The sequence below is a fragment of the Ahaetulla prasina genome, chromosome 5, assembly GCF_028640845.1.
Source record: "Ahaetulla prasina isolate Xishuangbanna chromosome 5, ASM2864084v1, whole genome shotgun sequence".
Lineage (NCBI taxonomy): Eukaryota > Metazoa > Chordata > Lepidosauria > Squamata > Colubridae > Ahaetulla > Ahaetulla prasina.
The window spans coordinates 77,203,236-77,229,807 of record NC_080543.1 but is presented as its reverse complement, the minus strand read 5'-3'; the positions used below and the strand labels follow the sequence as shown (position 1 = coordinate 77,229,807).

Sequence of the window (26,572 nt, the reverse complement as noted above, 5' to 3'; positions counted from 1 at the left end):
AAAATCTGGGTTTTTTAGGGGAATTGTGAATACACAAACACTAATATAATTGAAAGGTATAAATAACCACTTTAAACATCCTAATACATATTAATAAATATAACATATGAGTAATATGACACTATCCAAGGTCCTTTATTATATGATCTAATGCTCAAACTTACCAACTTTTGGTTCCAAAACTAAACCACCAGAATATGCTGCCTTTTTTCGTCCTAACTTTGATTTATTCTGATCATTTTCCAAATCTTCATCTTCTTCCAACTTATGAGACATAAGAACAGGACAAAATGTAAACTCTAATTCAAGCTAAATATATTCAAGGAAATATTTTTAAAAAGGAATGGCTAATAAAGGTCTCTATGATAAAATGAGACAGATTAATAGGATTAACCATGTTTTTGCACACATTCAGACTATTTAAAAAATTCTAGAAACCCTGCATTCCTACAATTCCACACCAAAGACATTGATTAAATGGGTCAGGAAAGATGATACAATAATCTATAGTGGTAGCCAACATATGATGAACTCAAACAAGTGCGTACCAATGTTCGAAGACTGAATCTGAACTAATACTTATTAAAAGGTTAACTTAATTATCAAGAACTGCTGATTAGCTTTCAGCAAATGAAAACCATCTGAGAAAAAAATACTTACATGTTTCTGCTTTTTGAACAGTTGCTTATCAGGCACAATATAATCTTTTTCATAAAATGCATGAAGAAGCAAGTATTCATTGCGTTCAGCTCGTCCACCCATCAGTGTCCTGGACTAAAAAAAATAAAAACATAAAAAAGAGCCATATAGGGTAACTTAAAACACAGGTTAAAATGTCAAAAATTGTATTACTACATCTGTAATATCTATTTCAAATGTCTAACTTGCCATTTTGTTTCTATTCTTTACAGTAAAACAAAAAAACAAAAAAAGTAATAACATATTAATTTAATCTGGCTCACTCAACAAATCTACAATAAAATTGTCCTTTAGTGTCAGAAATGCACTGTAATACCCGAACTATTCTAATTCATTTGTATCTATCCTACTAAAAATTAACTTCTTTTCATAAATGGGACTATACATCCAACTGAATTATAATAATTGAAGTGACTGAGTAATTAAAAAAACAAAAGGCTTACCATAACATTGCCAGCAATATTTGTAATTTGTAAGGCTAGTGGAAGAACATTCAGTTCACACATAATTTGTAAAATGTACTTAGAATCAATCCATGTGTTTTCTAGCATGTAAAGTAAATGATGAGAATCACTACAATAAAGAGGGTGGGAGGACAGAGAGACAGAGGCAATTTTAATAAATTCACTGATTTTTTTGTGAATGTACATAAACCTAAATTGCTGCTTAAAATCTAATGTAAGCCCAATTTTTTAAAAATTAATATTACTTTCAACCACCTGAAGGAATAGTTACTTAATTCTCTTAATTTAACCCCCAAAACAAGGAAAATGTTATTCAGAAACTGTCTATAAAGTCATCTGCACAAAATTATCTCCCCAACATTATCTCCCCGGGTTTACGCCAAATACCCGACCTTCGGACATTTCGTCGCGAACTCAAGACTCATCTTTTTATCCGCGCAGGGCTGGCTTAAATTGGGATTTTAATGTTTAAATTTATTAATTTTAAACGGGGTTTTCTTAGTATGGTAAATTTTAATCATTGGGCTAATTTAAAATAAGTTTTTTAAATCGTATTTTAAACTTGTATATTGTATTGTCGGTTTTATTATGCCTGTACACCGCCCTGAGTCCTTCGGGAGAAGGGCGGTATAAAAATCAAATAAAATAAATAAAATAAAAATAAACATAAATTTGAATATAATCAAGACGCAAACATCTTCTCCTTACTTTTTTATGTTTGTCAACAAAAGAATACAAATTTTAAGTTAACATTAAGAGAAACAAAGAAAAATAATAGAAAATTGAAAAAGAAAAAGAAAAAAGATAGGAAACAAGAAAAAAGCAAAACATAAATAAAGTGATTTCCAATATAACGTACATGGTTTACCCTCTTTCTCTAAGGTTACATCAAAGTTTCCCTCTTTCCATAATCAACCCTTTCTAATAATCAAATCCATAAATTGCAAGCACATTTTTTTAGCAAAAAGTTCACAGGGATCTTCTCCTTACTTTTATGTAAGACTTTTATTAGTGCTAATAGAGATATTCCTACTGCCAAGAAACAAGAATTTTAAAAAGGCTCTTTTGAACCAATGGAAGCTATTGTAAAGTTTTATGGAAGTTGTAAAGAATTATTTTTCAGGAGGATATCTCAATTCTGAATAATTTGTCATTCTCCTCCTACTTCCCTCAGGACTGCCCTCACATAGACTAATATGATTTTAACCTGCCTCCAATGACATTAATGGGAAATCAAAAAATTACTACCTCCAGTCAGTTTTTCTCTTTTCCTGAATCTCTAAGACATTCATATATCACAGGGAAACTGCTACAGAGGTCAGAACATATCTTAGAACAGGGGTGTCAAACCCCATCATGAGCAGGCCATGCCCACCCTGGCTCCACAAAGGCAAAGACCGTTACGATATGTCACGATACATCACGTGACACGATTGAGTTTGACACCCCTGTCTTAGACGGTTCTTCATATCTGCTAATGCTTGTGCTTTACCTTTTAAGTCAATGTTTGTTTAATCCACTGCTTATAGCTGGGTGATATTATGATGAATATCCAGACCAGGGGCGAGTAATTAATTTTCCCAAGGGGCCACATGAGAAACTGGGGTTGTTGTAAAGGAAAGATGCCGCCACCACCACCACCACCACCACCACCACCACCACCACCACCCTGTGGTCTGGACAGAGACAGTCAAAGGGTGGATTTGGCCTGCAGGCCATAAAATACCTAGGTCTGATCCAGACTCATACCTGTACATATTTCGGATCTCTTCAGCTGGAATTGTTACTCTTTCTGTTTTTAAAATCTGACTAACAAGTTCAGACAAATGGTAACTTTTACAATGAATCAACTCTTTTGCTGAAATTTCTACATCACAAACCATTCGACCACAAGTTGCATTCTTCTCAGCAAATCCACTACGACCCTTGACAAAAAAGAAATATATATACATATATATATATATATATATTAAGAGCTTGTTCTAGGTAATTCATCTGAGGCAGTTGTCACAGTTTACATAAATCACAAATGACTCTCTAAGTCAATAAATTATCTGAATTGTCATCTGTCACAACACTGAAGAGAAAAACGTATGGTTTTCAAACAACTTAATTTATGTGTTTGGTTCCATAGTCCAAGAAGAAGCATTTGTATAAAATCCCACCGTTTACACATTATTTTTCATGAAATAAAATATATTTACTATGAGTAATCTTATTTAATAAATATTTCTTTGTTCCAAGAAGAATTCAAGCATAACTATAAGCATTGAATCATTCAAAACTCTAATATTATAATCACATTTTGCAGTCAATTGGTGCATCACAAATGAAATCATACAATTGCTGCACCCAGTTCATGATTAAGACATTGCAAATAGCCAAACTCATGAGATTGCAATTTCCAACATAACCTGTCAATTTCCCACAAGCAAAGTCAATGGTGAAGCCACCCTTTGTGACTTTATTTAGTAATGAATAATTCATTTTTAATCATGTAAAGCAGTTTAGATGTAAGTAGCATTTTACCCCAAGTTTTGGCATGTTTGATCTCCTTAGTCGACCTATCTTGGACCAATGAGGAACTTTGCAGAAGTTAATTCTCTGGAGGAGAAGCTCTAGGTCAAAACCATAAATATTATGACCCTGAAAAAGAATGAATGAATGAATAATTCTGCCCAGAATGAATGAATAGTAACTGCCCAGAATAATTTGCTCTATATATTCAGTACAAAACTATACAGATGGTAAGTGTCTATACTATTTGAAGCCATGCTTCAAAAAGAACAGAACTAATGTCTACATAGCATAGGTCTATCATTCTCTCTAAAATCAATTCTTGCTTATCAAAACACTTTATATTCAGCAATAAAAGTAATAATGGAATTTTACTAACAAAACAAGGGAAGGATGTATTGACTTTTGGAATTTTTTTCAATAGTTCCATTCAGGGTCAAGGGGAAAGAAGGTGGTGGCACTCTTAGAATGGATGACTTGACAATATTACAAACTATTACCTAACTGGTTCTTACATAGTGATCTATGCAGTCCCTGACTCTGGTCCATTTTCAAATTCCATCTTTCTTTGACTAGCTTTACCACACACACACTTACATATATATATCAAATTTGTCCCTTTCTGTTGCATTTTTTGGAGATTTGGACAAATATTTTTCTGGAATGTTTATCGCTAAAGCCTCTCCTTGATCCAGCCCATTTTTAACTCACCCTTTCTTTTGCTTCTCCCCTTATATTAAGAATGCAAATATGTAATTGAGATCAGGGCAAAACAACTCAATAAAAAACTGAATGAGAAGTCTTTTTTCCCTGAACATTTCATGAAAACTGGAAAGCAGCAATTTGATAATCCCAATACAAATGCTTAGTCACTTCGGTTAATATGGAGCATGGAACCTGCAAGGAAGAGAAAGCAACAACTCCTCCTATTCCCTCTATCATTCATCTTTCCTGGATAGTGCAGCAGGGAGTAGCTTACCCACAGTGGAGCTTCTTACCTGCTTGCTTGTTGAGTGATACAGGATAAAAACTGGATCATTTAAAAAGTAGCCATCTGATCTATATATTCATTCACATGCACTCTGCCTAAGATTAGCATGGTAATAGATGTAAGTCTAATTAGTCTAAATCTCCATGTTTCTAATGACATGGGAAGACAGTGCTGGTGATTGTTCGTTCTCTACATAGCAACCTCCTTTCATTCACCAGCGAGAATATTTTCTCCAAAATATTTCTCAATATTTTAAAAAATCCAGTCATTGAAAATTGGGGAAAGATCATTTACTTACCACAATAACATCTGGATCAATTTTATGAATCTTTGCCAGAAGAAAACCCAGTAGTGTTCTTTCTGTTGTGGCAATTTCTATTTTACCATTCTAAACAAAATTAACAAAAACTATTACTACCCCAGAAATTAAAATGATTTTTAAAAATCTATTTACTGTAACCCAGTGCTTCTCAAATAGTGGGGCGGGCCCCCCGGGGGGGCGCGAGGCTCCATAAAGGGGGGCGCGTTTGACCTCGGCAAACACTGTCATAACAAGCTAAGCCCCGTGTTTACAGTCGCGCGGGGGCACGCGAAAAATGTTTTCTTCTTCCTAGGGGGGCATGACAGAAAATAATTGAGAAGCACTGCTGTAACCCCATACTTATCTTCTAGAACTAGTATCACTAAAGTATAGATAACTAAATGCAGAAATCCATACTAGATTGATTACTTAATATTTATTTATTGGATATATACCAGGGGTGAAATGCTCCCAGTTAGGACCTGATCGGGTAATCCGGTAGCAATGGGGGTGGCTAGTTTGGAGAACCAGTAGCAAAAATCCCTGCCCACCATCCCGCCCATGCCCACCCAATCGCCCAGTCCCCACTTGCCTACTTGCTGCTTCTTTCGGGCTCACTCCTGCCTTGCTTTGCTTCAGCTGCTACAATCAATTGCATCAGCTAGCAACTGAATCTGCCTGCCTTGTCCCTTGAATTGGGTAAGTTTTTTTTTTAGACATAGCAATTAACTTTAAATGGCTACATCTAAATTTGAAAGGAAGTTTTAAATTAAACTGTTTTTATCTAAAAATATAAATAAACTAAAATAATAAAATATTTGTGCAGCTTTCTGAGATCTGGTGTGTTTCTGTAGTGTTTCATTCTAACTACATAAACACACAAAATCTCACAAAGCCGTATGTGGCATTTTGTGTGTGTGTGTGTGTGTGTGTGTGTGTGTGTGTGTGTGTGTGAGTCAGTTGTGTTGTGTTGCGTGTGTGTGTAAAGTGTGAAAGTTGGCTTTTGAGCTTTTTGTGGCTGTGTGAGGTTCCTGCTTGTTGCAGAGGCCATTTTGGGTGAGGCGCAGCTGCTTTTACATTGTGTGAGTCTGTTGTGTTGTGTGTGTATAAAGTGTGAAAGTTGGTTTTTGGTACCTCTTATTGTTTTGTATACTTTGTTTATTATTTTTATTATTTATTGTTATTGGCCATGCCCACCCAGTCATCTGACCACGAAGTCACACCCACCAATTAAGCCACGCCCACAGAACCAGTAGGGAAAATTTTTAGATTTCACCCCTGATATATACTTTTGTTTCTGCTTGGTTGATATACAATAGTTATTATACAAAATGAAGAGGGAAAAATGACATAACCAAAATAAAGATAAATGTCAAACATCAAATAAAAAATTAATTAATTAATTAACAATTAAAATGAACAAAAATGGCAAGATGCACTTTTACCAGATGCTAAATACTGGACGACTGAGGAACAAGCATCAGATGATTCTAGCCTAGTTTTAGCTATAGAAGCTTACAGGGTTATTTTTATCCAGACCTTCTCGGTCAACCCAACCTACCTCACAAGGTTATTGTGGGAAGAAACAGAAGGATCAAATGCTATGTATACCACTAAGTGTCCAAATGAAAGTGAGATATTAAAAATAAACAAATAAATACATAAATAATAAGATACATGGATAAACTGTTTCTTGCTTTGAAGGTCAGTATAATCTAAATTAGGGGTCCCCAACCTGTGGGCCATGGCCGTTTACCTGGTGGCCATTGGGCCAAGTAAGTGGCTGGCTAGTGCGCACACATATGCACATGTTCCACTCACACTAATGTTGCTGCAAGTGCCACACAGGCACTACCATTGCAGCGTTGCTGCAAGCGTGCTGTCTCCATGAGCGCCACACGGGTGCTACCGTCACAGCATCACCGTGAGGCCCTGGTACAAATTCTGGCCTCTTGACAGCAATCAGATATAGAAAACACTGCAATAATTAGGATGGGATGTAACCATGTAGAATAGAATAGAATAGAATTTTATTGGCCAAGTGTGATTGGACACACAAGGAATTTGTCTTGGTGCATATGCTCTCAGGGTACATAAAAGAAAAGATACGTTCATCAAGGTACAACATTTACAACACAATTGATGATCAATATATCAATATAAATCATAAGGATTGCCAGCAACAAGTTATAGTCATACAGTCATAAGTGGAAAGAGATTGGTGATGGGAACTATGAAACGATTAATAGTAGTGCAGATTCAGTAAATAGTCTGACAGTGTTGAGGGAATTATTTGTTTAGCAGAGTGATGGCCTTTGGGAAAAAACTGTTCTTGTGTCTAGTTGTTCTGGTGTGCAGTGCTCTATAGCGTCGTTTTGAGGGTAGGAGTTGAAACAGTTTATGTCCAGGATGCGAGGGATCTGCAAATATTTTCACGGCCCTCTTCTTGATTCGTGCAGTATACAGGTCCTCAATGGAAGGCAAGTTGGTAGCAATTATTTTCTCTGCAGTTCTAATTATCCTCTGAAGTCTGTGTTTTTCTTGTTGGGTTGCAGAACCGAACCAGACAGTTATAGAGGTGCAAATGACAGACTCAATAATTCCTCTGTAGAATTGGATCAGCAGCTCCTTGGGCAGTTTGAGCTTACTGAGTTGGCGCAGAAAGAACATTCTTTGTTGTCCTTTTTAATGATGTTTTGATGTTAGCTGTCCATTTGAGATCTTGCGATATGATAGAACCCAGAAATTTGAAGGTTTCTACTGTTGATACTGTGTTGTCAAGTATTGTGAGAGGTGGAAGTATGGAAGGGTTTTTCCTAAAGTCTACCACCATTTCTACGGTTTTGAGTGTGTTCAGTTCCAGATTGTTTTGGTTGCACCACAAGGCTAGTCGTTCGACCTCTCGTCTATATGCGGATTCGTCATTGTCTCGAATGAGACCAATCACTGTTGTGTCATCTGCGAACTTCAGTAGCTTAACAAATGGATCATTGGAGATGCAGTCATTGGTATACAGAGAGAAGAGAAGTGGGGAGAGCACACAGCCTTGGGGGCCCCTGTGCTAATTGTACAGGTATTTGATGTGATCTTGCTTAGCTTCACCTGCTGCTTCCTGTTTGTTAGGAAGCTTGTGATCCACTTACAAGTCTGTTCCGGTACCTGTAGCTGGTTTAGCTTAGTTAGAAGAATGTCTGGAATGATGGTATTGAATGCTGAACTAAAGTCTACAAAAGGGACCCTTGCATAGGTCTTTGGAGACTCAAGATGTTGTAGGATGTAGTGCAGAGCCATATTAACAGCATCATCTGTTGATCTATTTGCTCGGTATGCAAATTGCAACGGTCTAAGAGCGGATTCGTGATGGTTTTCAGGTAGGAAAGCACTAGCCTTTCAAAGGTTTTCATGACTACAGATGTTAGAGCAACTGGTCTGTAGTCATTCAGTTCCTTGATGGTGGGCTTCTTGGCACTGGGATGATGGTAGAGCGTTTGAAGCAAGAAGGAACATAGCACATCTCTAGTGATTTATTGAAAATATGGGTGAAGATGGGGCCAATTGGTCAGCACAGACTTTTAAGCAAGAAGGAGTTATCTTGTCTGGGCCTGGAGCTTTTCCTGGCTTTTGTCTGTGAAATAGGTCCTGCACTTCCTTTTCTGTGATCACTAGGGGTTGTGAACCCAATGAAATGGGGTCAGTTGTAGGAGGCTTGGCTGTTGTTGGTGTGTCTGAGATGGGGGTTGTGGAGATAGGTGGCTGTAGTTTCCTTTCAAACCTGCAGTAAAACTCATTCAGGTCATCTGCCAGTTGTTGATTACCTTCAGCCTGGGAAGGAGGTTTGCCATAGCCGGTGATATTTTTAAGAGTTTTCCACATGTTTGCTGGTTCATTTGCTGAAAATTGATTCTTTAGCTTTTCAGAGTAGCTTCTTTTTGCTGCTCTTATCTCCCTTGTTAGTGCATTTCTGGCCTGATTGTACAGCATTTTATCACCTTTTCTGTAGGCTTCCTCTTTGGAATGTCGTAGCTGCTTAAGTTTAGGTGTAAACCAAGGTTTGTTATTACTGTGTATTTGCAAGTTCCTTGTAGGTACACATAGGTCTTCACAGAAGCTGACATATGATGTTACAGTATCTGTGAGTTCATCCAGGTCTGCAGAGGTATCTTTAAAAATATTCCAATCAGTGCAGTCAAAACATGCCTGTAGCTTTAATTCTGATTCCTCCGTCCAGGTTTTCACTGATTTAATTATTGGCTTTAAGTCTTTGCCTGTAAGCAGGTATCACTATCACTACAGCTGGATGGCTCAAAAACAGCTATTCTTGTCCCAATCACTGTAATTGTGTAATTGCCTTGTGCTCAAGGAAGCATTAAAGACATTATTTACTTAGCAAATTTATATGCCACCATTTTAAGCAAATAACTCTGGATGGCTTATACACAAAAGCAGTAAAGATGGCATAAATAACAAATGCAACAAACTTAATAAAATAAGAACACAAAATATGAAAGCCAAGGCATCTCACACCTAATTCTCAATCACACATTCACCAATATTAGGCTCTATGAACAACCTACCATATTTTTCGGAGTATAAGACACACTTCCCCCACCCCCTAAAAAAGGCTGAAAATTTGGGTGCATCTTATACTCTGAATCTAGCTTTTTTGAAGCTTTTTTCAGCCCTAACGAGTGCTTTACCTGCTCCCCCGACTCTCAGCTGTGCTTTAGAAGCTTTTTTTCAGCCCTAGCGAGGCACTAGTGAGTGAAGCGATCTCCATGCTTTGCCTGCTTTTCGCATTGCTGTTCCCACTCAATTGTGCTTTAGAAGCTATTTTTTATCCCGAAGGAGGGGATAAAAAGCACACGTGCATGCTCAAAACCAGCAAACTAATGTGCTGAAGCTGACCAGACTAAGGACACTAGCCAGACAAATACTTGGTAGGCAGATTTTTTTCCCAATTTTCCTCCCCAAAAACTAAGCTGGGTCTTATACTCTGGTGCATCTTAACTCCAAAAAATACGTTATCCTAATGCCTGTGTGAAAAACCAGGTGTTTTCAGTCTTCTGGAAGTCCAACAAGGTTGCCACCATCTGACTGTCTGATTGGAAGCTGTACTACAGGGCAGGACATGCAGGTGAGTACATATAACTGAGCCCCACAAGATGGCATTATTTTGGGACTAATTTCTCTTAAGCTAGGGGCCAATCCTAGACTAGATGTTTTAAACAGACAAAAAAGGCAAAAGTAGGGTAAAAAAGTAGCACTCTCGTTTCTCTGTTAATTCTGTACACATCTTCAAGATCTATAAGTTAGAAGGAACCTATATGAAACTAACAGTTACTGAGGTTGCTTCAGGCTTTCACTGCATCCACAGAGAAAGTCATACAGAGAAATCAAAGTCATACAGAAGGGTCTTAAATAAATCTAAAAAGAGGACCCATTCTGTATTAAATCTAATTATCATGAAAAGTCCTCCATGTATAACTGGGTCCAACTCTCTGCCCATCTGTTTCATTCTCTCATTGCTATTGTGAACCAAGCAATCATTTCAACATTACTAGAGAGAAAAAAGAATATTAGGATCATCCAACACAGATTACATCCATGAATGTATAGATGCCAAATATTCAAAATGACTTTAGAGAAAGGCAAAGAAGATATAACATTATTGCTACAGGATAACTGAAAAGAAACAAGGAATACTAAAAACAATGTCTAACTTCATTGATTATAGAAACACCTTCAATTGAATCGATCATGTCAAGTTGTGGAATGTGTTTAGGAAAATGGAAGTCCCAAAATATCTCATCCTCATACACAACCTTTACAGAATAGAATAGAATAGAATAGAATAGAATAGAATAGAATTGAATTGAATTGAATTGAATTGAATTGAATTGAATTTTTTATTGGCCAACTGTGATTGGACACACAAGGAATTTGTCTTGGTGCACATAAAAGAAAAGATACCTTCATCAAGGTACAACATTTACAACACAAATGATGGTCAATATATCAATATAAATCATAAGGATTACCAGCAACAAAGTTACAGTCATACAGTCATAAGTGGAAAGAGACTGGTGATGGGAACGATGAGAAGATTAATAGTAGTGCAGATTTAGTAAATAGTTTGACAGTGTTGAGGGAATATGTAAATGGAATAAAACAGATTGGTTCCAGGTCAGCAAAGGATTGATACCATCCTGCTCCCCTGCTCTCTTGATCTATAATGCTAGGAAAGGTGGAAGGAATGAGGAAAGGACAACTCAGTTATAACGGTGAAGAATGCCCTGTGGAAAGACCTGAAGAGCCATATGTGTGATAGATTGTCAGAGAACTCTAGATCCATGCCACCACTAAAAGATTGTAATGGCAATGAATACAATAATGAAGTAACTAAAGCAAACCTCTTTAACAAATTCTTTGCATCAGTTTTGTCAACAGTGATGGCACATATCCCACATTCCCAAATTGTACAAGCAATGAGCATGACAACTTAACAAATATTGATTTTACAGAAGAAAATGTTGGTAAAGCTCTTTGTAACTTGAAACCATCTCTATCCATTGGACCTGATGGACTTTGTGCTTACTTTTTAAAAAAACTCTCTAGTAATCGAGCAGAACCCCTAAGTATAATCTTTAATATAACTTTTACTACCAGTTCCCTTCCCAATCTCTGGTCACTAGCCACAGTCATTCCAGTTTTCAAAAAAGGCGACCCTAGCTTAGTTGATAATTATAGACCAATCTCCCTATGTTGCGTCGCCTGCAAGGTTATGGAATCCATCATCAACCAATCCATTACCTTACACTTAGAAATACACAACCTTCTCTCAAATAAACAATTTGGCTTCAGGAAAAAATTATCATGCAATTTACAACTTTTCCACTGTAAAAACCTATGGACTGCAAATCTTGATCTAGGTAAATCAATAGATGCAATATACATAGACTTCTGTAAAGCTTTTGACTCAGTAGTACATGATAAACTTCTCCTAAAATTAAAATCCTATGGCATTTCAGGACCCTTACACAACTGGATATCTGCTTTTCTGTCAAACAGACAACAAATAGTTAAAATTGGTAATGCTCTATCAAATCCTGTTCCTGTCAAGGGTGGTTTTCCTCAAGGTAGCGTTCTTGGACCTACTCTCTTTATAATATACATAAATGATCTTTGTAATCATATCTCAAGTAACAGTGTTCTCTTTGCTGATGATGTCAAACTTTTCAACACCACTGACAATACATCCACAATTCAAAAGGACCTTGATCATCTAACTGCTTAGTCTAAAATTTGGCAACTACAAATCTCAACCAGTAAATGCTCAGTCTTGCATATTGGAAGAAAGAACCCAATCACAAAGTACATGCTTGATGGACATTGCCTCACAGATGACCCCCACCCTGTCAAAGACCTTGGAGTTTTTACATCTAACGATTTAAGTGCCAAAGCCCACTGCAACTATATAGCTAAGAAGGCTCTAAGAGTTGTTAACTTAATTTTATGTAGCTTCTTTTCAAAAAACACCACGCTACTGACCAGAGCATATAAAACATTTGTTAGGCCAATTCTTGATTACTGCTCTCCTGTCTGGAACCCATACCATATATCTGACATCAACACAGTTGAGCGTATCCAAAGGTATTTTACGAGAAGAATTCTCCACTCCTCCAAAACCAATAAAATACCTTATTCCACCAGACTTGATATCCTGGGTCTAAAAAACTTGGAACTTCGTCGCCTTCAACAGGATCTGGGTTTAGCATATAAAATCATCCATTGTAATGTCCTTCCTGTCAATGACTTTTTTAGTTTCAATAACAATATCACAAGAGCTACCAACAGATTTAAACTCAATGTCAACCGCTCCAGTTTAGATTGCAGAAAACACGATTTCTGTAACAGAAATGTATATGCTTGGAATGCATTACCTGACTCTGTGGTTTCTTCTCATAACCCCAAAGGCTTTACTCAAAAACTGTCCACGGTTGACCTCACCACTTTCCTAAGAGGACTCTAAGGGGCGTGCATAAGAGCACAAACGTGCCTACCGTTCCTGTCCTATTGTTTCTTCCCCTATGTATATATATGTTTATAGTACCTCGTTTCTCCTCATATATATAGCTTCGGGATGGTCTGGACCAAAATTGCGGTGACTCAGGTGAGACGGCTGAGGGTGGTCTTGGTGACATTTTATGGGATGAGTTTGACCCTGTGGCTCCCGAGGACATGGACAGGTTGTTGGGTAGGTTGAATGCCACCACGTGTTTACTGGACCCATGCCCCTCCTGGTTGGTGCTGGCCACTCAGGAGGTGACACGAGGCTGGCTCCAGGCAATTACAAGTGCTTCTTTGGTGGAGGGAGTCTTCCCGGCTGCCTTGAAAGAGGCGGTGGTGAGACCCCTCCTCAAGAAGCCTTCCCTGGACCCGGCTGTTTTAGGTAATTATCGTCCGGTCTCCAACCTTCGCTTCGCGGCGAAGGTTGTAGAGAGTATGGTGGCATATCAGCTTCCCTTACACCTGGAGGAAACTGTCTATCTAGACCCGTTCCAGTCCGGTTTCCGGCCCGGTTACAGCACTGAGACGGCTTTGGTCGCGTTGGTGGATGATCTCTGGAGGGCCAAGGATAGGGGCTGTTCCTCTGCCCTGGTCCTATTAGACCTCTCAGCGGCTTTCGATACCATCGACCATGGTATCCTGCTGCGCCGGTTGGGGGGATTGGGAGTGGGAGGCACCGTCTATCGGTGGTTCTCCTCCTATCTCTCCGATCGGTCGCAGACGGTGTTGACAGGGGGGCAGAGGTCGACTCCGAGGTGCCTCACTTGTGGGGTGCCGCAGGGGTCGATCCTCTCGCCCCTTCTGTTCAACATCTATATGAAGCCGCTGGGTGAGATCATCCGTGGCTTCGGTGTGAGGTACCAGCTGTACGCTGATGACACTCAGCTGTACTTTTCCACACCGGGCCACCCCAACGAAGCTATCGAAGTGCTGTCCCGGTGTTTGGAAGCCGTACGGGTCTGGATGGGGAGAAACAGGCTCAAGCTCAATCCCTCCAAGACAGAGTGGCTGTGGATGCCGGCATCCTGGTACAGTCAGCTGAGTCCACGGCTGACTGTTGGGGGCGAGTCATTGGCCCCGATGGAGAGGGTGCGCAACTTGGGCGTCCTCCTGGATGAATGGCTGTCTTTTGAAGATCATTTGACGGCCGTCTCCAGGAGAGCTTTCTACCAGGTTCGCCTGGTGCGCCAGTTGCGCCCCTTTCTAACCGGGATGCCCTATGCACGGTCACTCACGCCCTCGTGACGTCTCGCCTGGATTACTGCAATGCTCTCTACATGGGGCTCCCCTTGAAGGGCATCCGGAGACTGCAGTTAGTTCAGAATGCAGCTGCGCGGGTTATAGAGGGAGCCCCTCGTGGCTCCCGTATGACACCTATCCTGCGCAGACTGCACTGGCTACCTGTGGCCTTCCGGGTGCGCTTCAAGGTTTTGGTAACCATCTTTAAAGCGCTCCATGGCATAGGGCCGGGTTACTTACGGGACCGCCTACTGCTACCGAATACCTCTCACCGACCCGTGCGCTCTCACAGAGAGGGACTCCTCAGGGTGCCGTCAGCTAGGTAGTGTCGTCTGGCGACACCCAGGGGAAGGGCCTTCTCTGTGGGGGCTCCCACCCTCTGGAACGAACTCCCCCCAGGACTCCGTCAACTTCCGGACCTCCGAACCTTCCGTCGCGAGCTTAAGATACATTTATTCATCTGTGCAGGACTGGACTAGATTTTAAATTTATAGGGGTTTTAACTGGTTTTAATATTTATATTATTTTTTAAGAATCTGGCTTTAGAATAAGTTTTTTAATGGTTATTTTAATTTGTACATAAATGTTTTATTTGCCTGTGAACCGCCCTGAGTCCTTCGGGAGATAGGGCGGTATACAAATATGAATAAATAAATAAATAAATAAATAAATAAATAAATAAATAAATAAATATATACATTCATATATTATATAACCCTTTATGCAACGCTTGTATATATTGTTACGACAAATAAATAAATAAATAAAATAAATAAATAGAATGTAATCACTAAGAGTTGACACAGCCTGAATGCCCTGTGGAATGACCTGAAGGGCCATATGTGGGATAGATTGTCTTAGAGAAGGTAATCATAAGAATTGACACTAGCACACAATCAATCAAACAAAAAGGAATTTTTTCACCATTACAGGGAAACAAATACAATTTTTCTAAAATTATGTTCCATTGATTACACAATCATTGGAATACCCCAAGACAAAGTGAATTATTTCCAGGGCCTCGGATCTGATTCTTGAAGTGAAACAGTGAGTTTCTATCACTGTTAATAATAAAATGTTTATCTGGGAAAAAATCAGAATCAACATTTTCATTACTGTCTAGTGCAGGGGTCCCCAACCCCCGGTCCATAAACAAACACCAGTCCATGGCATGCCAAAAACTGGGCCGTACAAACAAGTGAAGCCCCACCCGCAGAATGCAGGCAGCATGCAAAACCACACCCCCTCTAGTTTGCAGAAAACCTCTTTCCACGGACACAGTCCCTGGTGCCCAAAAGATTGGCAGCCACTGATCTAGTGGAAAGAATCTTTGTCACCATAAGACTTTATCTTTTTTTTCAAAAGGAAAGGTTACAGAATGCAAAGTAATGAGTTAAAAAAAACAAACTTACCTTTTGTTTAGCAATTTCCTTGAAATCATATGGGAAAATGCAATCATTTGGTTTAGAAACAACTGCAAAATATATTAAAGAAACGTAAACCAAAATTCCATACTTTAAAAGCAAATGTTAACTTATATTCTACAATGCTTTGAGGAAAGTTCTATGAAATTCCCCATTTATTCCTTTCTGATCACTTTTGTCCCTTATTCTCTACATGTATGTGAGGAGACATGCACAAGCACATATACGCCTGATACTACTGAATACCAGTATTCGTTATATCCATACACTGATGACTTCTAACTATATACTTCTATGCCAGATCTCACTGATTTTCCAGATTCATATTATCTGTTAACTGATAGTTCTAACTGGATATGTCACAAACATTTTAAGCATAATATTTACTAGAGTGCAGTTTCTCCACCAGTTTTCTATGCCCTTTGACATTCTTTACACCACACAATTATAATTCAGTCAATCTTTGCTTTCTAGAATTCTCTATAAGCCCTCAGCTACATATTTTGCCTCAATTACTATAGCCTTCAAACTCTCCTTACTTTTTATTTACAAGACATGAGTACAGGAAATAAAACTTTCCTAGCTGCTTTTTCCAACTGGATGAAACTCATGCATTCACAAAACATACTATAAATTTCATTTCATTACCTTTAACATTTCTTATGTTAAATTTCATTTCATTACCTTTAACATTTCTTATGTTACCTACATCCTATATTCACATCCTTAAATCATAATAAACTTTAGACTACCAGCTTTTACAGATTAACAGATTCAACACAGCTGGAAGGGATCGTGTAGGTCATCTAGTCCAACCCCCCACCCCCCCACCCAAGCAGGAGATCCTACACCAAGAGTGTCAAACTCGCAGCCCGCAGACCAGATGCGTTACATGCTGGCCATGCCCATCCCCGTTTTAGCGAAGGGGGAAAAAGTTGTGATACATCACATGACGTGTCATTGCGAGTTTGATACCCTGGCCCAACACCATTTCTGACAGGTGGCAGTCCAGTCTCTTCTTCAAAGCTTCCAGTGATGAAGCTCCCACAACTTCAGAAGGCAAGCTGTTCCATTGGTTGATTGCTCTCACTATCAGAAAATTTCTCTTTATTTCTAGGTTGAATCCCTCCTTGTTTCCATCCATTATTCCTGAGCCTTCAGGTGCTTTGGAAACTTTGTTTCTCTCTCACATACCATTTTCACCTAATAAAGTAGGATTAGGCATTATGCCTTAATTTCTGTTCCTAATTTCAAATGCTCTTTGAGAAAGTCCTTGATGTAAAGAAGTTTCCTTTAAATAGTTTGGATGAAATGTTAGAATTTGTGTTACAGGAGGCTGTCTCCCGAAACGAAAAAATTTACAGGCTTAATGCTTTTCAAGAATTTTCTCTTTGGACTGATGGAATATATGGTAGTAATTTGTGGATTTTTGGACATAAGGAACTATTAGGCAATATTGTGACTGACTTTTCAAAAGGAGTAATGAAGGAAAGACAGAGATTAATGCATCAAAAAAAATGGCAAGAGACAAAAGTATTATCCTTGAAACGAGGTTGTTTTGAATTATTAACAGACAAAAATATTGCTGTCCCTGAAAGACACTATGTGAGGAAGATCTGGGAGAAATGGGTTGATTATATGTTTTATATCTATCATAAAAAACTAGGTATTTGGATTTATACTGGATTTATACTGGATTTTGACGAGGAAGGACTAAATTTGAATAGCTACTGTAATTTTCGGTATTGAAATCTTATAAGGTGTTGTATTGTATTTTAAATAGAATATTTTTGAAAGAGTTTATGTAAGAAAGACCTGGGGGAGATATTCTTTGAATTGGATTGGATTTTTATGCTTTAGTTGGTTTTAAATACTTTAGGATTAATTTGTTCTATTGATTTATATATTTTGGTACTGTTAATTGTTAATTTTTTTTTTCTCCTGAAGGATTTTGGTTATGTTAGGAGGAAGTCAGAGCTAGAGAGGGAAAATTGGTATAATAGTTTTGGGGGAAAATTTTCTTAGCATATGTTTGTTTTATTTTTAACTATACCTTGTGCTTCTTCAGGAAGTCAGGGGAGGGGAGGATTAGTGAAGGGAGGGGTTGGGGGAAAAGGGGGGGGGAATTTTTTTTGTAAAACTTTTTGAATTAAAAAAAAAAAAGAGAAAGTCCTTCTCGGTTAGCTAGTAAAAGAGGCTTTCCTGTGTTGAAAGAAATATCCATCTGGGTTCAGTTCCAAGTGGGGACAAAGACACTGGAAACATGGAGGCTGTTTGGAAAGATGGTTTAATGGTGGTCACATGTTCAGGGCATTGGGTGAAGAACCAGAGAGGAAAGGAGAAGAAGAGAAGAAGAAAGTAGAAGGGGAGAAGGGATGCTGAGTGCCTGAGTTTATACTCTCTGTAGGGCCCCACCTTAGTGTTTCCTGTTCCTGTGTAAGAAATGTACCCTGATTTGTTGTCAAACTCCCAGGTGGTCTAGGGGTCTTAGCTAACATTGTAGGTTGTCTCTCAAGCTTGCTTGAGCCTTGCCATGTGGTGAGTTTCTGTTGTTAGATGGGTTCTATTGTGTTGCAAATAATGGTTCATTGACAAAGGTGGGGGGATTGAGTGAGCTTGGTTGAAGCCTTAATTGCCCATTGACAAAGGTGGGGGGGAGTGAGTTTCTGTCTCTGACCCATTGACAAAGGGGGGGCGGGGAGGCAGGAAGCTGCTTTCTTTAAAACAGGTTTCTCCATTTCTTATCCAGGGAAATAATCTTCTGCCCTTTTTAATATTTTCTAAAATATTTCATTCTTCTAGGAGAGGAGTGAGTGCTAACTTCCTACACCTATATTCTATGGCCAGGAAAAGAGGAAAAAAGACTAGTCATGAGTAGGAAAAAATGCTATTTCAGAGATCATGGATCTCCATACAGATTTTTGTCTGTTTTATTAACATTGGTTCAACCATATTTTCTGTAAGAGTGCTTTTAACTGTTACAAAAAATCATTGCCCACCTTGTGGCAAATAATTGCTGGCTATTTAAAGCAATGTTGCAACTCGGTCAGATCCCTAAAGTTATACTGTCATTCAAATGGAGGGAGTGGGAAGCATGGGGACAAGCTGTATTTTATAACCTTTATCTGGCACCTAAGCGCCCTGGAGTATTCTCACCTTTTGTGGAATATAATAAGGAGGGAGGGCCATGTGGATTGTTTCAGTTTGCTGGAAGTGGAAGAAGACCCTGGGAACGGCTCCTTATCTATTTCTCAGGATGGCCATTACAATAACATCTTCACACCTGGGGATTGGCTGAATCCACATCGGACTGGAAGGGGAGGGTTCTAAAGTCCTATTTCTAACTGTATAGCTTGGGGTGGAATTTAAGAGTCTGCTTTGCCTTTGTCTTGCTATCACTTCTTCTCGATAAAAGATTCTTTTTGAAATACCACATTTCAAGAGTCTATACTTTCTTGGGAAAGGAGGAGAGGCAGGGCCTCACACACTCTTTTCTTGACACCCAAATATACACTGATCTCGTTTAAGATCACAATACCAATGAAGAAGAAAAATAATAGATCACAAAAGAAACCAGCATGGATGCATAAAGAACTATCTGACAAATTGAAAGACAAAAAGGACAAATATAAAAAGTGGAAAGAGGGGCAAATAACTAAGGCAGAATATCAGCAAATAGCCCGAGCCTGTAAAGATGAAGTGAGGAAAGCTAAGGCTCACAATGAACAAAGGCTAGCGACAAAAGTAAAAAATAATAAAAAAAGCTTCTTCCAACATGTTAAAAACAAGAAAAAAGTCAAGGAAACAATTGGCCCATTGCTGGGAGAAAGTGGCAAGAAGATGACAAGCAACAGGAGCAGATCTACTTAACTCATATTTTGCATCTGTCTTTACACAAAAGGAAAAACAATCCAACCTATCAAAAACAGCACTACAAAAACAGATTAGAAACACAAGTTAAAATAGGGAAGAAAATGGTAAGTGAACACCTGTCTACCCTAGACGAGTTCAAATCACCAGGACCGGATGGATTACACCCCAAGGTTCTGAAGGAACTGGCAGGCGTGATCTCAGAACCACTGAACTATATCTTTCAAAGATCCTGGAGCACAGGGAGCTGCCAGAGGACTGGAAAAGAGCTGATGTAGTTCCCATCTTCAAAAAGGAAAAACAGATCCAGGAAACTACAGACCTATCAGTCTGACCTCAATACCGGGGAAGATTCTGGAAAAGATAATCAAGCAACGAATCACCGAACACCTAGAAGCAAACAAAGTAATAACCAAAAGCCAACATGGGTTTGTCAAAAACAGATCATGCCAGACTAATCTTATCGCATTCTTTGACAAAATGACAAAATTAGTAGACCAGAGGAATGCTGTTGATATAATTTACTTGGACTTCAGTAAAGCATTTGATAAAGTAGACCATAACCTACTACTAGATAAAGTAGAAAAATGTGGGTTAGACAGTACCACCACCAGATGGATTCGTAACTGGCTGACCAACCGCACTCAACGTGTAGTCCTCAATGGAACTACATCCACATGGAGGGAAGTATGCAGTGGAGTACCCCAAGGCTCTGTTTTAGGCCCAGTACTCTTCAACATCTTCATCAATGACTTGGACGAGGGGATAGATGGGGAACTCATCAAATTTGCAGATGACACCAAGCTGGCAGGAATAGCCAACACTCCAGAAGATAGGCTCAAGTTACAGAAAGATCTTGACAGACTTGAACATTGGGCGCTATCTAACAAAATGAAATTCAACAGTGAAAAAAGTAAGGTTCTACATTTAGGCCAAAAAAACAAAATGCACCAGTACCGTATATGTGGTACCTTGCTCAATAGTAGTACCTGTGAGAGGGATCTTGGAGTCCTAGTGGATAACCATCTAGATATGAGCCAGCAGTGTGCAGCAGCTGTTAAAAAAGCCAACACAGTTCTGGGCTGCATAAACAGAGGATAGAATCAAGATCACGTGAAGTGCTAGTACCACTTTATAATGCCTTGGTAAGGCCACACTTGGAATATTGCATCCAGTTTTGGTCGCCACGATGTAAAAAGATGTTGAGACTCTAGAAAGAGTGCAGAGAAGAGCAACAAAGATGATTAGGGACTGGAGGATAAAACATATGAAGAACGGTTGCAGGAACTGGGTATGTCTAGTTTAACAAAAAGAAGGACTAGGGGAGACATGATAGCAGTGTTCCAATATCTCAGGGGCTGCCACAGAGAAGTGGGAGTTGGGCTGTTCTCCAGAGCACCTGAGGGTAGAACAAGAAGCAATGGGTGGAAACTGATCAAGGAAAGAAGCAACTTAGAACTAAGGAGAAATTTCCTGACAGTTAGAACAATTAATAAGTGGAACGACTTGCCTTCAGAAGTTGTGAATGCTCCAACACTGGAAATTTTTAAGAAAATGTTGGATAACCATCTGACTGAGATGGTGTAGGGTTTCCTGCCTGGGCAGGGGGTTGGACTAGAAGGCCTCCAAGGTCCCTTCCAACTCTGATGTTATGTTATGTTATGTTATGTTAAGATGTATAATCCTAAACTCTTCTCTCAATTCATTAACCACATTTGTTTACATTCAACTCTTATTTAGATGTCAATATAGATTGATATCTATTTTGACATCTAAATAAGAGTTGAATGTAAATCTTTGACAGATTTGTAAATCTTTGACAGATTTGTAAATACTGATACTATGTTGCCCACATTCATTATAGTTGCTTCTCATCCCTAATGCTATACCTGTTTTGAGGGAAGCCCAAAAGATGCTCAAATATGGAGAGGGTTTTCATTCAGTAGTGACCATCTTGAAATGTAAACACTGGTGTTAAAACTCACTGTTTTTTTTTTATTTTGACAGTTTTCAAACAATTCTTATGCTTATGAGAATAGTCCACATTAAACTAGAATGTTCTTGATAGGACAGTAAGGCTGCCCAAAGTAAGACCAAGCCTACAGGTGAGTAGTAGTTGTTCAAAAGCCTATTAAAACATTTATTTGGAAAGTAGAGGAATAATTAACAGCAAATTACTACAGTAAGTTTCTAATTATTCGTACCACAGAAGTGGGTCTGAAAGGGAGGCTCAGGTGGTGCTTTGTCCAGACAAAATTTGTGATGCACTAAAGCTGTAGCAGCCATAATCTACTCAAAGAAAAACAGTAAAAGAACAAGAAAGACATTAATGAAATCATATTCCCATTCATCTGTTAACAAGTTAAATTAAGCATAGATTTAGTAATCTATTCAATAAATCTAACCATGCATCATTATTCAGAGTTGGCAACATGTTGGTTTTATTTGGAACAACCTGTCAAGAAACACTTTTCTTTATATGCTACGTGAATACAATTTCTCCATGCAACTCATACTAATTAAAAATTAGTTCATCACTTTCTTATTTTTCACATTTTAGGCAATTACAAAACCCTTCCTTCAAATAGCAACAATTAAAATGAGAATATACTTTCTTACCAACCCATTTCAATGACACATTTTTTTGAAGAGACAGAAAATAATTTTATTAAAAAGTTAAACTTGTCTTGAGCAAGGGAAGTAAAAGAAAAAGCAAACTTTTTAAAAAGTTTCTTATTAATGATATTGAGCAAATTTTGACAGTTCAAGAGTAAGTACACCAACCAAACAAGACAGGTGCAGACTTCAACCGATAGGATTGCAGAAAAAACAACTGCAACCAACCTGCATTTCATTGAGGATCTGTAAACTGCACAAGCCAGAAAGAGGGCTGAGAAAATATCTACACACCCCTCACAATCTGGACATAAATTATTTCAACTCCTCCCCTCAGGACACTGCTATAGAACATTGCATGCCAAAACACAGAGTTTTTTTTCCCCTTTGTGCCATCACTCTGCTGAACACCTAATTCTCACAGCACTGTCTCATGTCTAAGGATATTTACTGATGTAGTAGGGCTGTATTATTATTATCCTTCTCATCTTTCCTACTACCTTCTACTATTGGTATCTTATGATTATATTATTTTGTTGTTTGTATGTATACTGAGAGCTTATGCTCCAGAGACAAATTCCTTGTGTGTCCAAGCACATTTGGCCAATAAAATATATTCTATTCTAAGTGGAAAAGTTCTTCTCCATGCTGACAATTAGAAATTAGTTACTATCAATACACAACAAAATCTGTATTCTTTTCAGAAAACAATGCTTTTCTTTTTTGCTCATTTGTTTTCTAATTTTCTACATTAACTGAAATATGTTGCTCTGTGAATAGATTGTATATATTTTCTCCAAATAGCTATTCAAAACCTTCAAAAAGTTACTGATCATTAAGAAGACAGTTAAGAACAAACGCTTCAGGATCTTGTGTTCAAAAAAGAATGCGACTACATCAAAAATGTGCTTCAAACCCGAAGGTTATAAAAACAAACTTGCACAGCTATGGAACATGTATTTTGTCAAATAACCACATTTTGTTTTTTTCTCAACCCACAATATTCATAGCTTACCTCATTATGATGGGTTTTCATGTTCTGAATTGTTTTTATGGCAAGGGACATGATCACAAGAGGTGGTGGAGGAAGATCCTTCACCACATTAATTAAATCAGGTTTTAGTGCCATTAATTCCACTTTACACCAACTGACAGGCTGACTCAATAGCTCTGAAGGAACAAAAAGCCTTCTTTAGACATAAACAAAAACATATTAATATTTAAATATGGTTAATGTAATTATTTTACTAAATAAAAGTTTGCAGCAATAGTAATAGCAATAGCACTTAGACTTATACACCACTTCATAGTGCTTTACAGCCCTCTCTAAGCGGTTAACAGTCAGGATGTTGTCCCCAACAATCTGGGTCCTCATCCTTCCTGATCTCGGAAGGATGGAAAGCTGAGTCAACCTTGAACCAGTCAGGATTGAATTCCTTGCTGTGGGCAATCAGCCTGCAATACTGCATTCTAACCATACTGCGCCACCATGGCTCTCTTGCAGTTTTATAATATGTTAGTAGAACCGGGGTCTGAACTCTTCAAATATAACCCATATATTGATATTAATCCATTATATGCATCTGAATTATATAACAAGGTATCCATAAATAAAATAAATTTAATTTATAAAATAGTATGTCACAAAATAATGATTAAAAATATGAGCAGTACAAAATCTCTTGACTGCTGCTAGGTGGACAGCTTATTTGATCCAAAACTTGTACAGAGCAATCATAGGCTTAGCAGATTTTCCTTTTACATGTATCTGACTGAACTTTGTCCTGAATGCCACATTCCATTTGTGTAGAGAGAGAAAATATATAAAAGGTTCATACGTGGATTTTTTATTTCCAGCCAGCTTGGTCCTTTAATCTTCCTGCTAATTAACAGGAGCTCTAGACTTGAGGTGTTTGTTCCAAATACATGAGAAAATGTCTCTCCTTTCAGATCTTGTGGTAGTCGACAATATTCAGCCTGAGAATTGAAATATTAAACTATTTTACTATTAAATTGAAACAGAACTTTGCCAGTTTATAACTGACCATTTTTACACTGTTTGTACAAAAGAGGCAAATAATAAAGCTCTCTATACCAAAAAAAAGTATCTTTAAATCAGAAACCTGTACTGAAATGCTCATGAGAAATGTAAAGCATCAAAAATTAAAACTTCCTAGGAGCAATAATGTGCAGTTTATGCAGCTTCCATAACTTGCAATCAATGCATGTTGTGCTGTAAAAATATTCAGATATTGTGTGAAGATACAAAATAGATTGATGAATTTAGAGGGTTGTCAGCAGAGTGACAATTAATGGCTTATTTATGGTTAGTTATGTTTCTAAATCCAATGAACTCTGATATATCGTTGAAGAAACTGCAGTGTAATGTAATGAATCAAGTGAAAGTTACTTCAAATACATAAGTATCCCACATCCAAATCTTAATCTCCATTGATATTCTGCAATATTTGTGTTAATTTTTGTAATTTTTGTAATTATCTGGAACACAAATGCATAAATAAATTTCTATGATTTGTTGTTAGCTGCGAAATCGTGTCTGACCCATCATGACCCCATGGACAACGTTCCTCCAGGCCTTCATGTCCTATACCATCCTCTGGAGTCCATTTAAGCTCATGCCTATGATACATAAGCAATTATTTCATATTGAGCATGAATCCCCTTTAGTTCATGTTACTAATTCATAAAAGATTATAGCAATTTTTGCCAAAATAGAAAAAAGGGTGCTTGAACTATACCAACAATGATTCTAAAATAATTCAGAAACATACAGTAGATTGATGTGCATGCTTCGGTGCAAGTGATGGTATTAAATGTCCTATCACTCTGAGATATCAAAATAACTTTCTGATTCCTAAGATTAATTTTCTGACAAATTCTGTTACTTGTAGTAGCACTTTTGAAGTTATAATTAGTCAGCAAACATATGAACTGAGCAATATTTGCATCTTTTTATAACTTAAAATTTTAACCTGTTAGATTTTAATCTATATAATATTTCAATCATAAAATTACTGTATTTTTAAAAAAATTACATGTACTAATGCACTTGATGTTTCTTCAATCATGGTTCCATATACCATTTTATACTGCAATTTACTTACCGAATATCTAACTTCTAAATAGTCAGATTTTGCAGGAACATCTGGTATCTCAAAAGCATAATCCTTTTCCACTTTCTATGAAAAATATTTTTTTAAAAAAATAAAAAGATATACATCATATATCATATCATATATATCAGGCACTGATATATTCTGAATAGCGTATTTATTTGTCTAAAACATTTACTCTGTTTTTAGTTTTAAAATCTGTAATGTGAAATCCATTTTATGATAATACAGACCTCTCTCTTTAAACATAACCTGAAGATTGCATAATTGTTTAACTCATATATACATGCACATCAACTGCCACCACCTGCCTATCTTCTCAGGAAGGCTTCTGACAATGTCAGGAAGCATCATGCAGCATCACAAAGGGCCAGCAGTTATCTCAGCTGGATATGCTTTGTCAGTAGCAAGAGAAAGGAAACAGTGAAGGTCAGCTGGGAACAATGTGGGGATGGCAGGGATAGGCTATGGCAAAGGAATGAAAGCTGGTCAAAGGGCAGTCATGGTGAGGAGACAGGCAGGTGAGGGGAAGTGAAGCAGAGGCAAGCATGGCAGGGCAGGAGAACCATGAAGTTCTCATCAAATGAGCCGTGGTCCTTGCCTAACGACAGCAACTAGGACTACCAGAACTACTCTCACTAAACGGTATGGTCATGTGGTATTTCACTTAATGACTACTTTGTTTAGCAGTGGAAATTCTGGTCCCAATTATGAGCATTAAGCTAAGACTACCTATAATAGACCAAACTTAAAATAGGATTTATATACCAAAACAGATGTAGAAACTGGGGATGGGAGAAAAAGATCACTCATCTATTTCCAAATCCTTAAGTTATGATTTGTGAAGTTGAAAATATAACATCTAAATTGGTCCATTATATCTAACATTTCACTATTTTCTATTAAAAGATACAATGGTGATTTTTCTTGTAGCTCTTTATTCTTATACCTAACAGTATGAAATCATCAATTTATGTTCTACTTAGGTATACTTTTTTAAAGGATGTGGTGGCTCAGTGGCTAAGATGCTGAGCTTGTTGATAAAAAGGTCAGCAGTTCAGCAGTTCAAATCTCTAGTGCCACGTAACGAGGTGAGCTCCCATTACTTGTCCCAGCTTCTGCCAACCTAGCAATTCAAAAGCACGTAAAAAATGCAAGTAGAAAAATAGGGACCACCTTTGGTGGGAAGGTAACAGCATTCCATGCACCTTTGGCATTTAGGCATGCCAGCCACATGACCATGGAGATGT

At 38.0% G+C, this 26,572-nt stretch overlaps 1 protein-coding gene across 5 annotated transcripts in view; it reads right to left on the bottom strand.

The window, feature by feature from the left end:
• Window positions 1-26,572, bottom strand: part of POLA1 (DNA polymerase alpha 1, catalytic subunit) — a 606,439-nt gene that overhangs the window by 507,818 nt on the left and 72,049 nt on the right. For all 5 annotated transcript variants that reach the window (XM_058186076.1, XM_058186077.1, XM_058186080.1 and 2 more), the window contains 11 exons: window positions 25,314-25,388; window positions 24,027-24,165; window positions 23,204-23,358; window positions 21,777-21,861; window positions 15,691-15,752; window positions 4,970-5,059; window positions 3,693-3,809; window positions 2,913-3,088; window positions 1,143-1,272; window positions 661-774; window positions 165-264 (listed from right to left, as the gene is read on the bottom strand). In XM_058186076.1, the coding sequence (XP_058042059.1) occupies window positions 165-264; window positions 661-774; window positions 1,143-1,272; window positions 2,913-3,088; window positions 3,693-3,809; window positions 4,970-5,059; window positions 15,691-15,752; window positions 21,777-21,861; window positions 23,204-23,358; window positions 24,027-24,165; window positions 25,314-25,388 (1,243 nt within the window). The remainder of the gene's footprint in view (window positions 1-164; window positions 265-660; window positions 775-1,142; window positions 1,273-2,912; window positions 3,089-3,692; window positions 3,810-4,969; window positions 5,060-15,690; window positions 15,753-21,776; window positions 21,862-23,203; window positions 23,359-24,026; window positions 24,166-25,313; window positions 25,389-26,572) is intronic.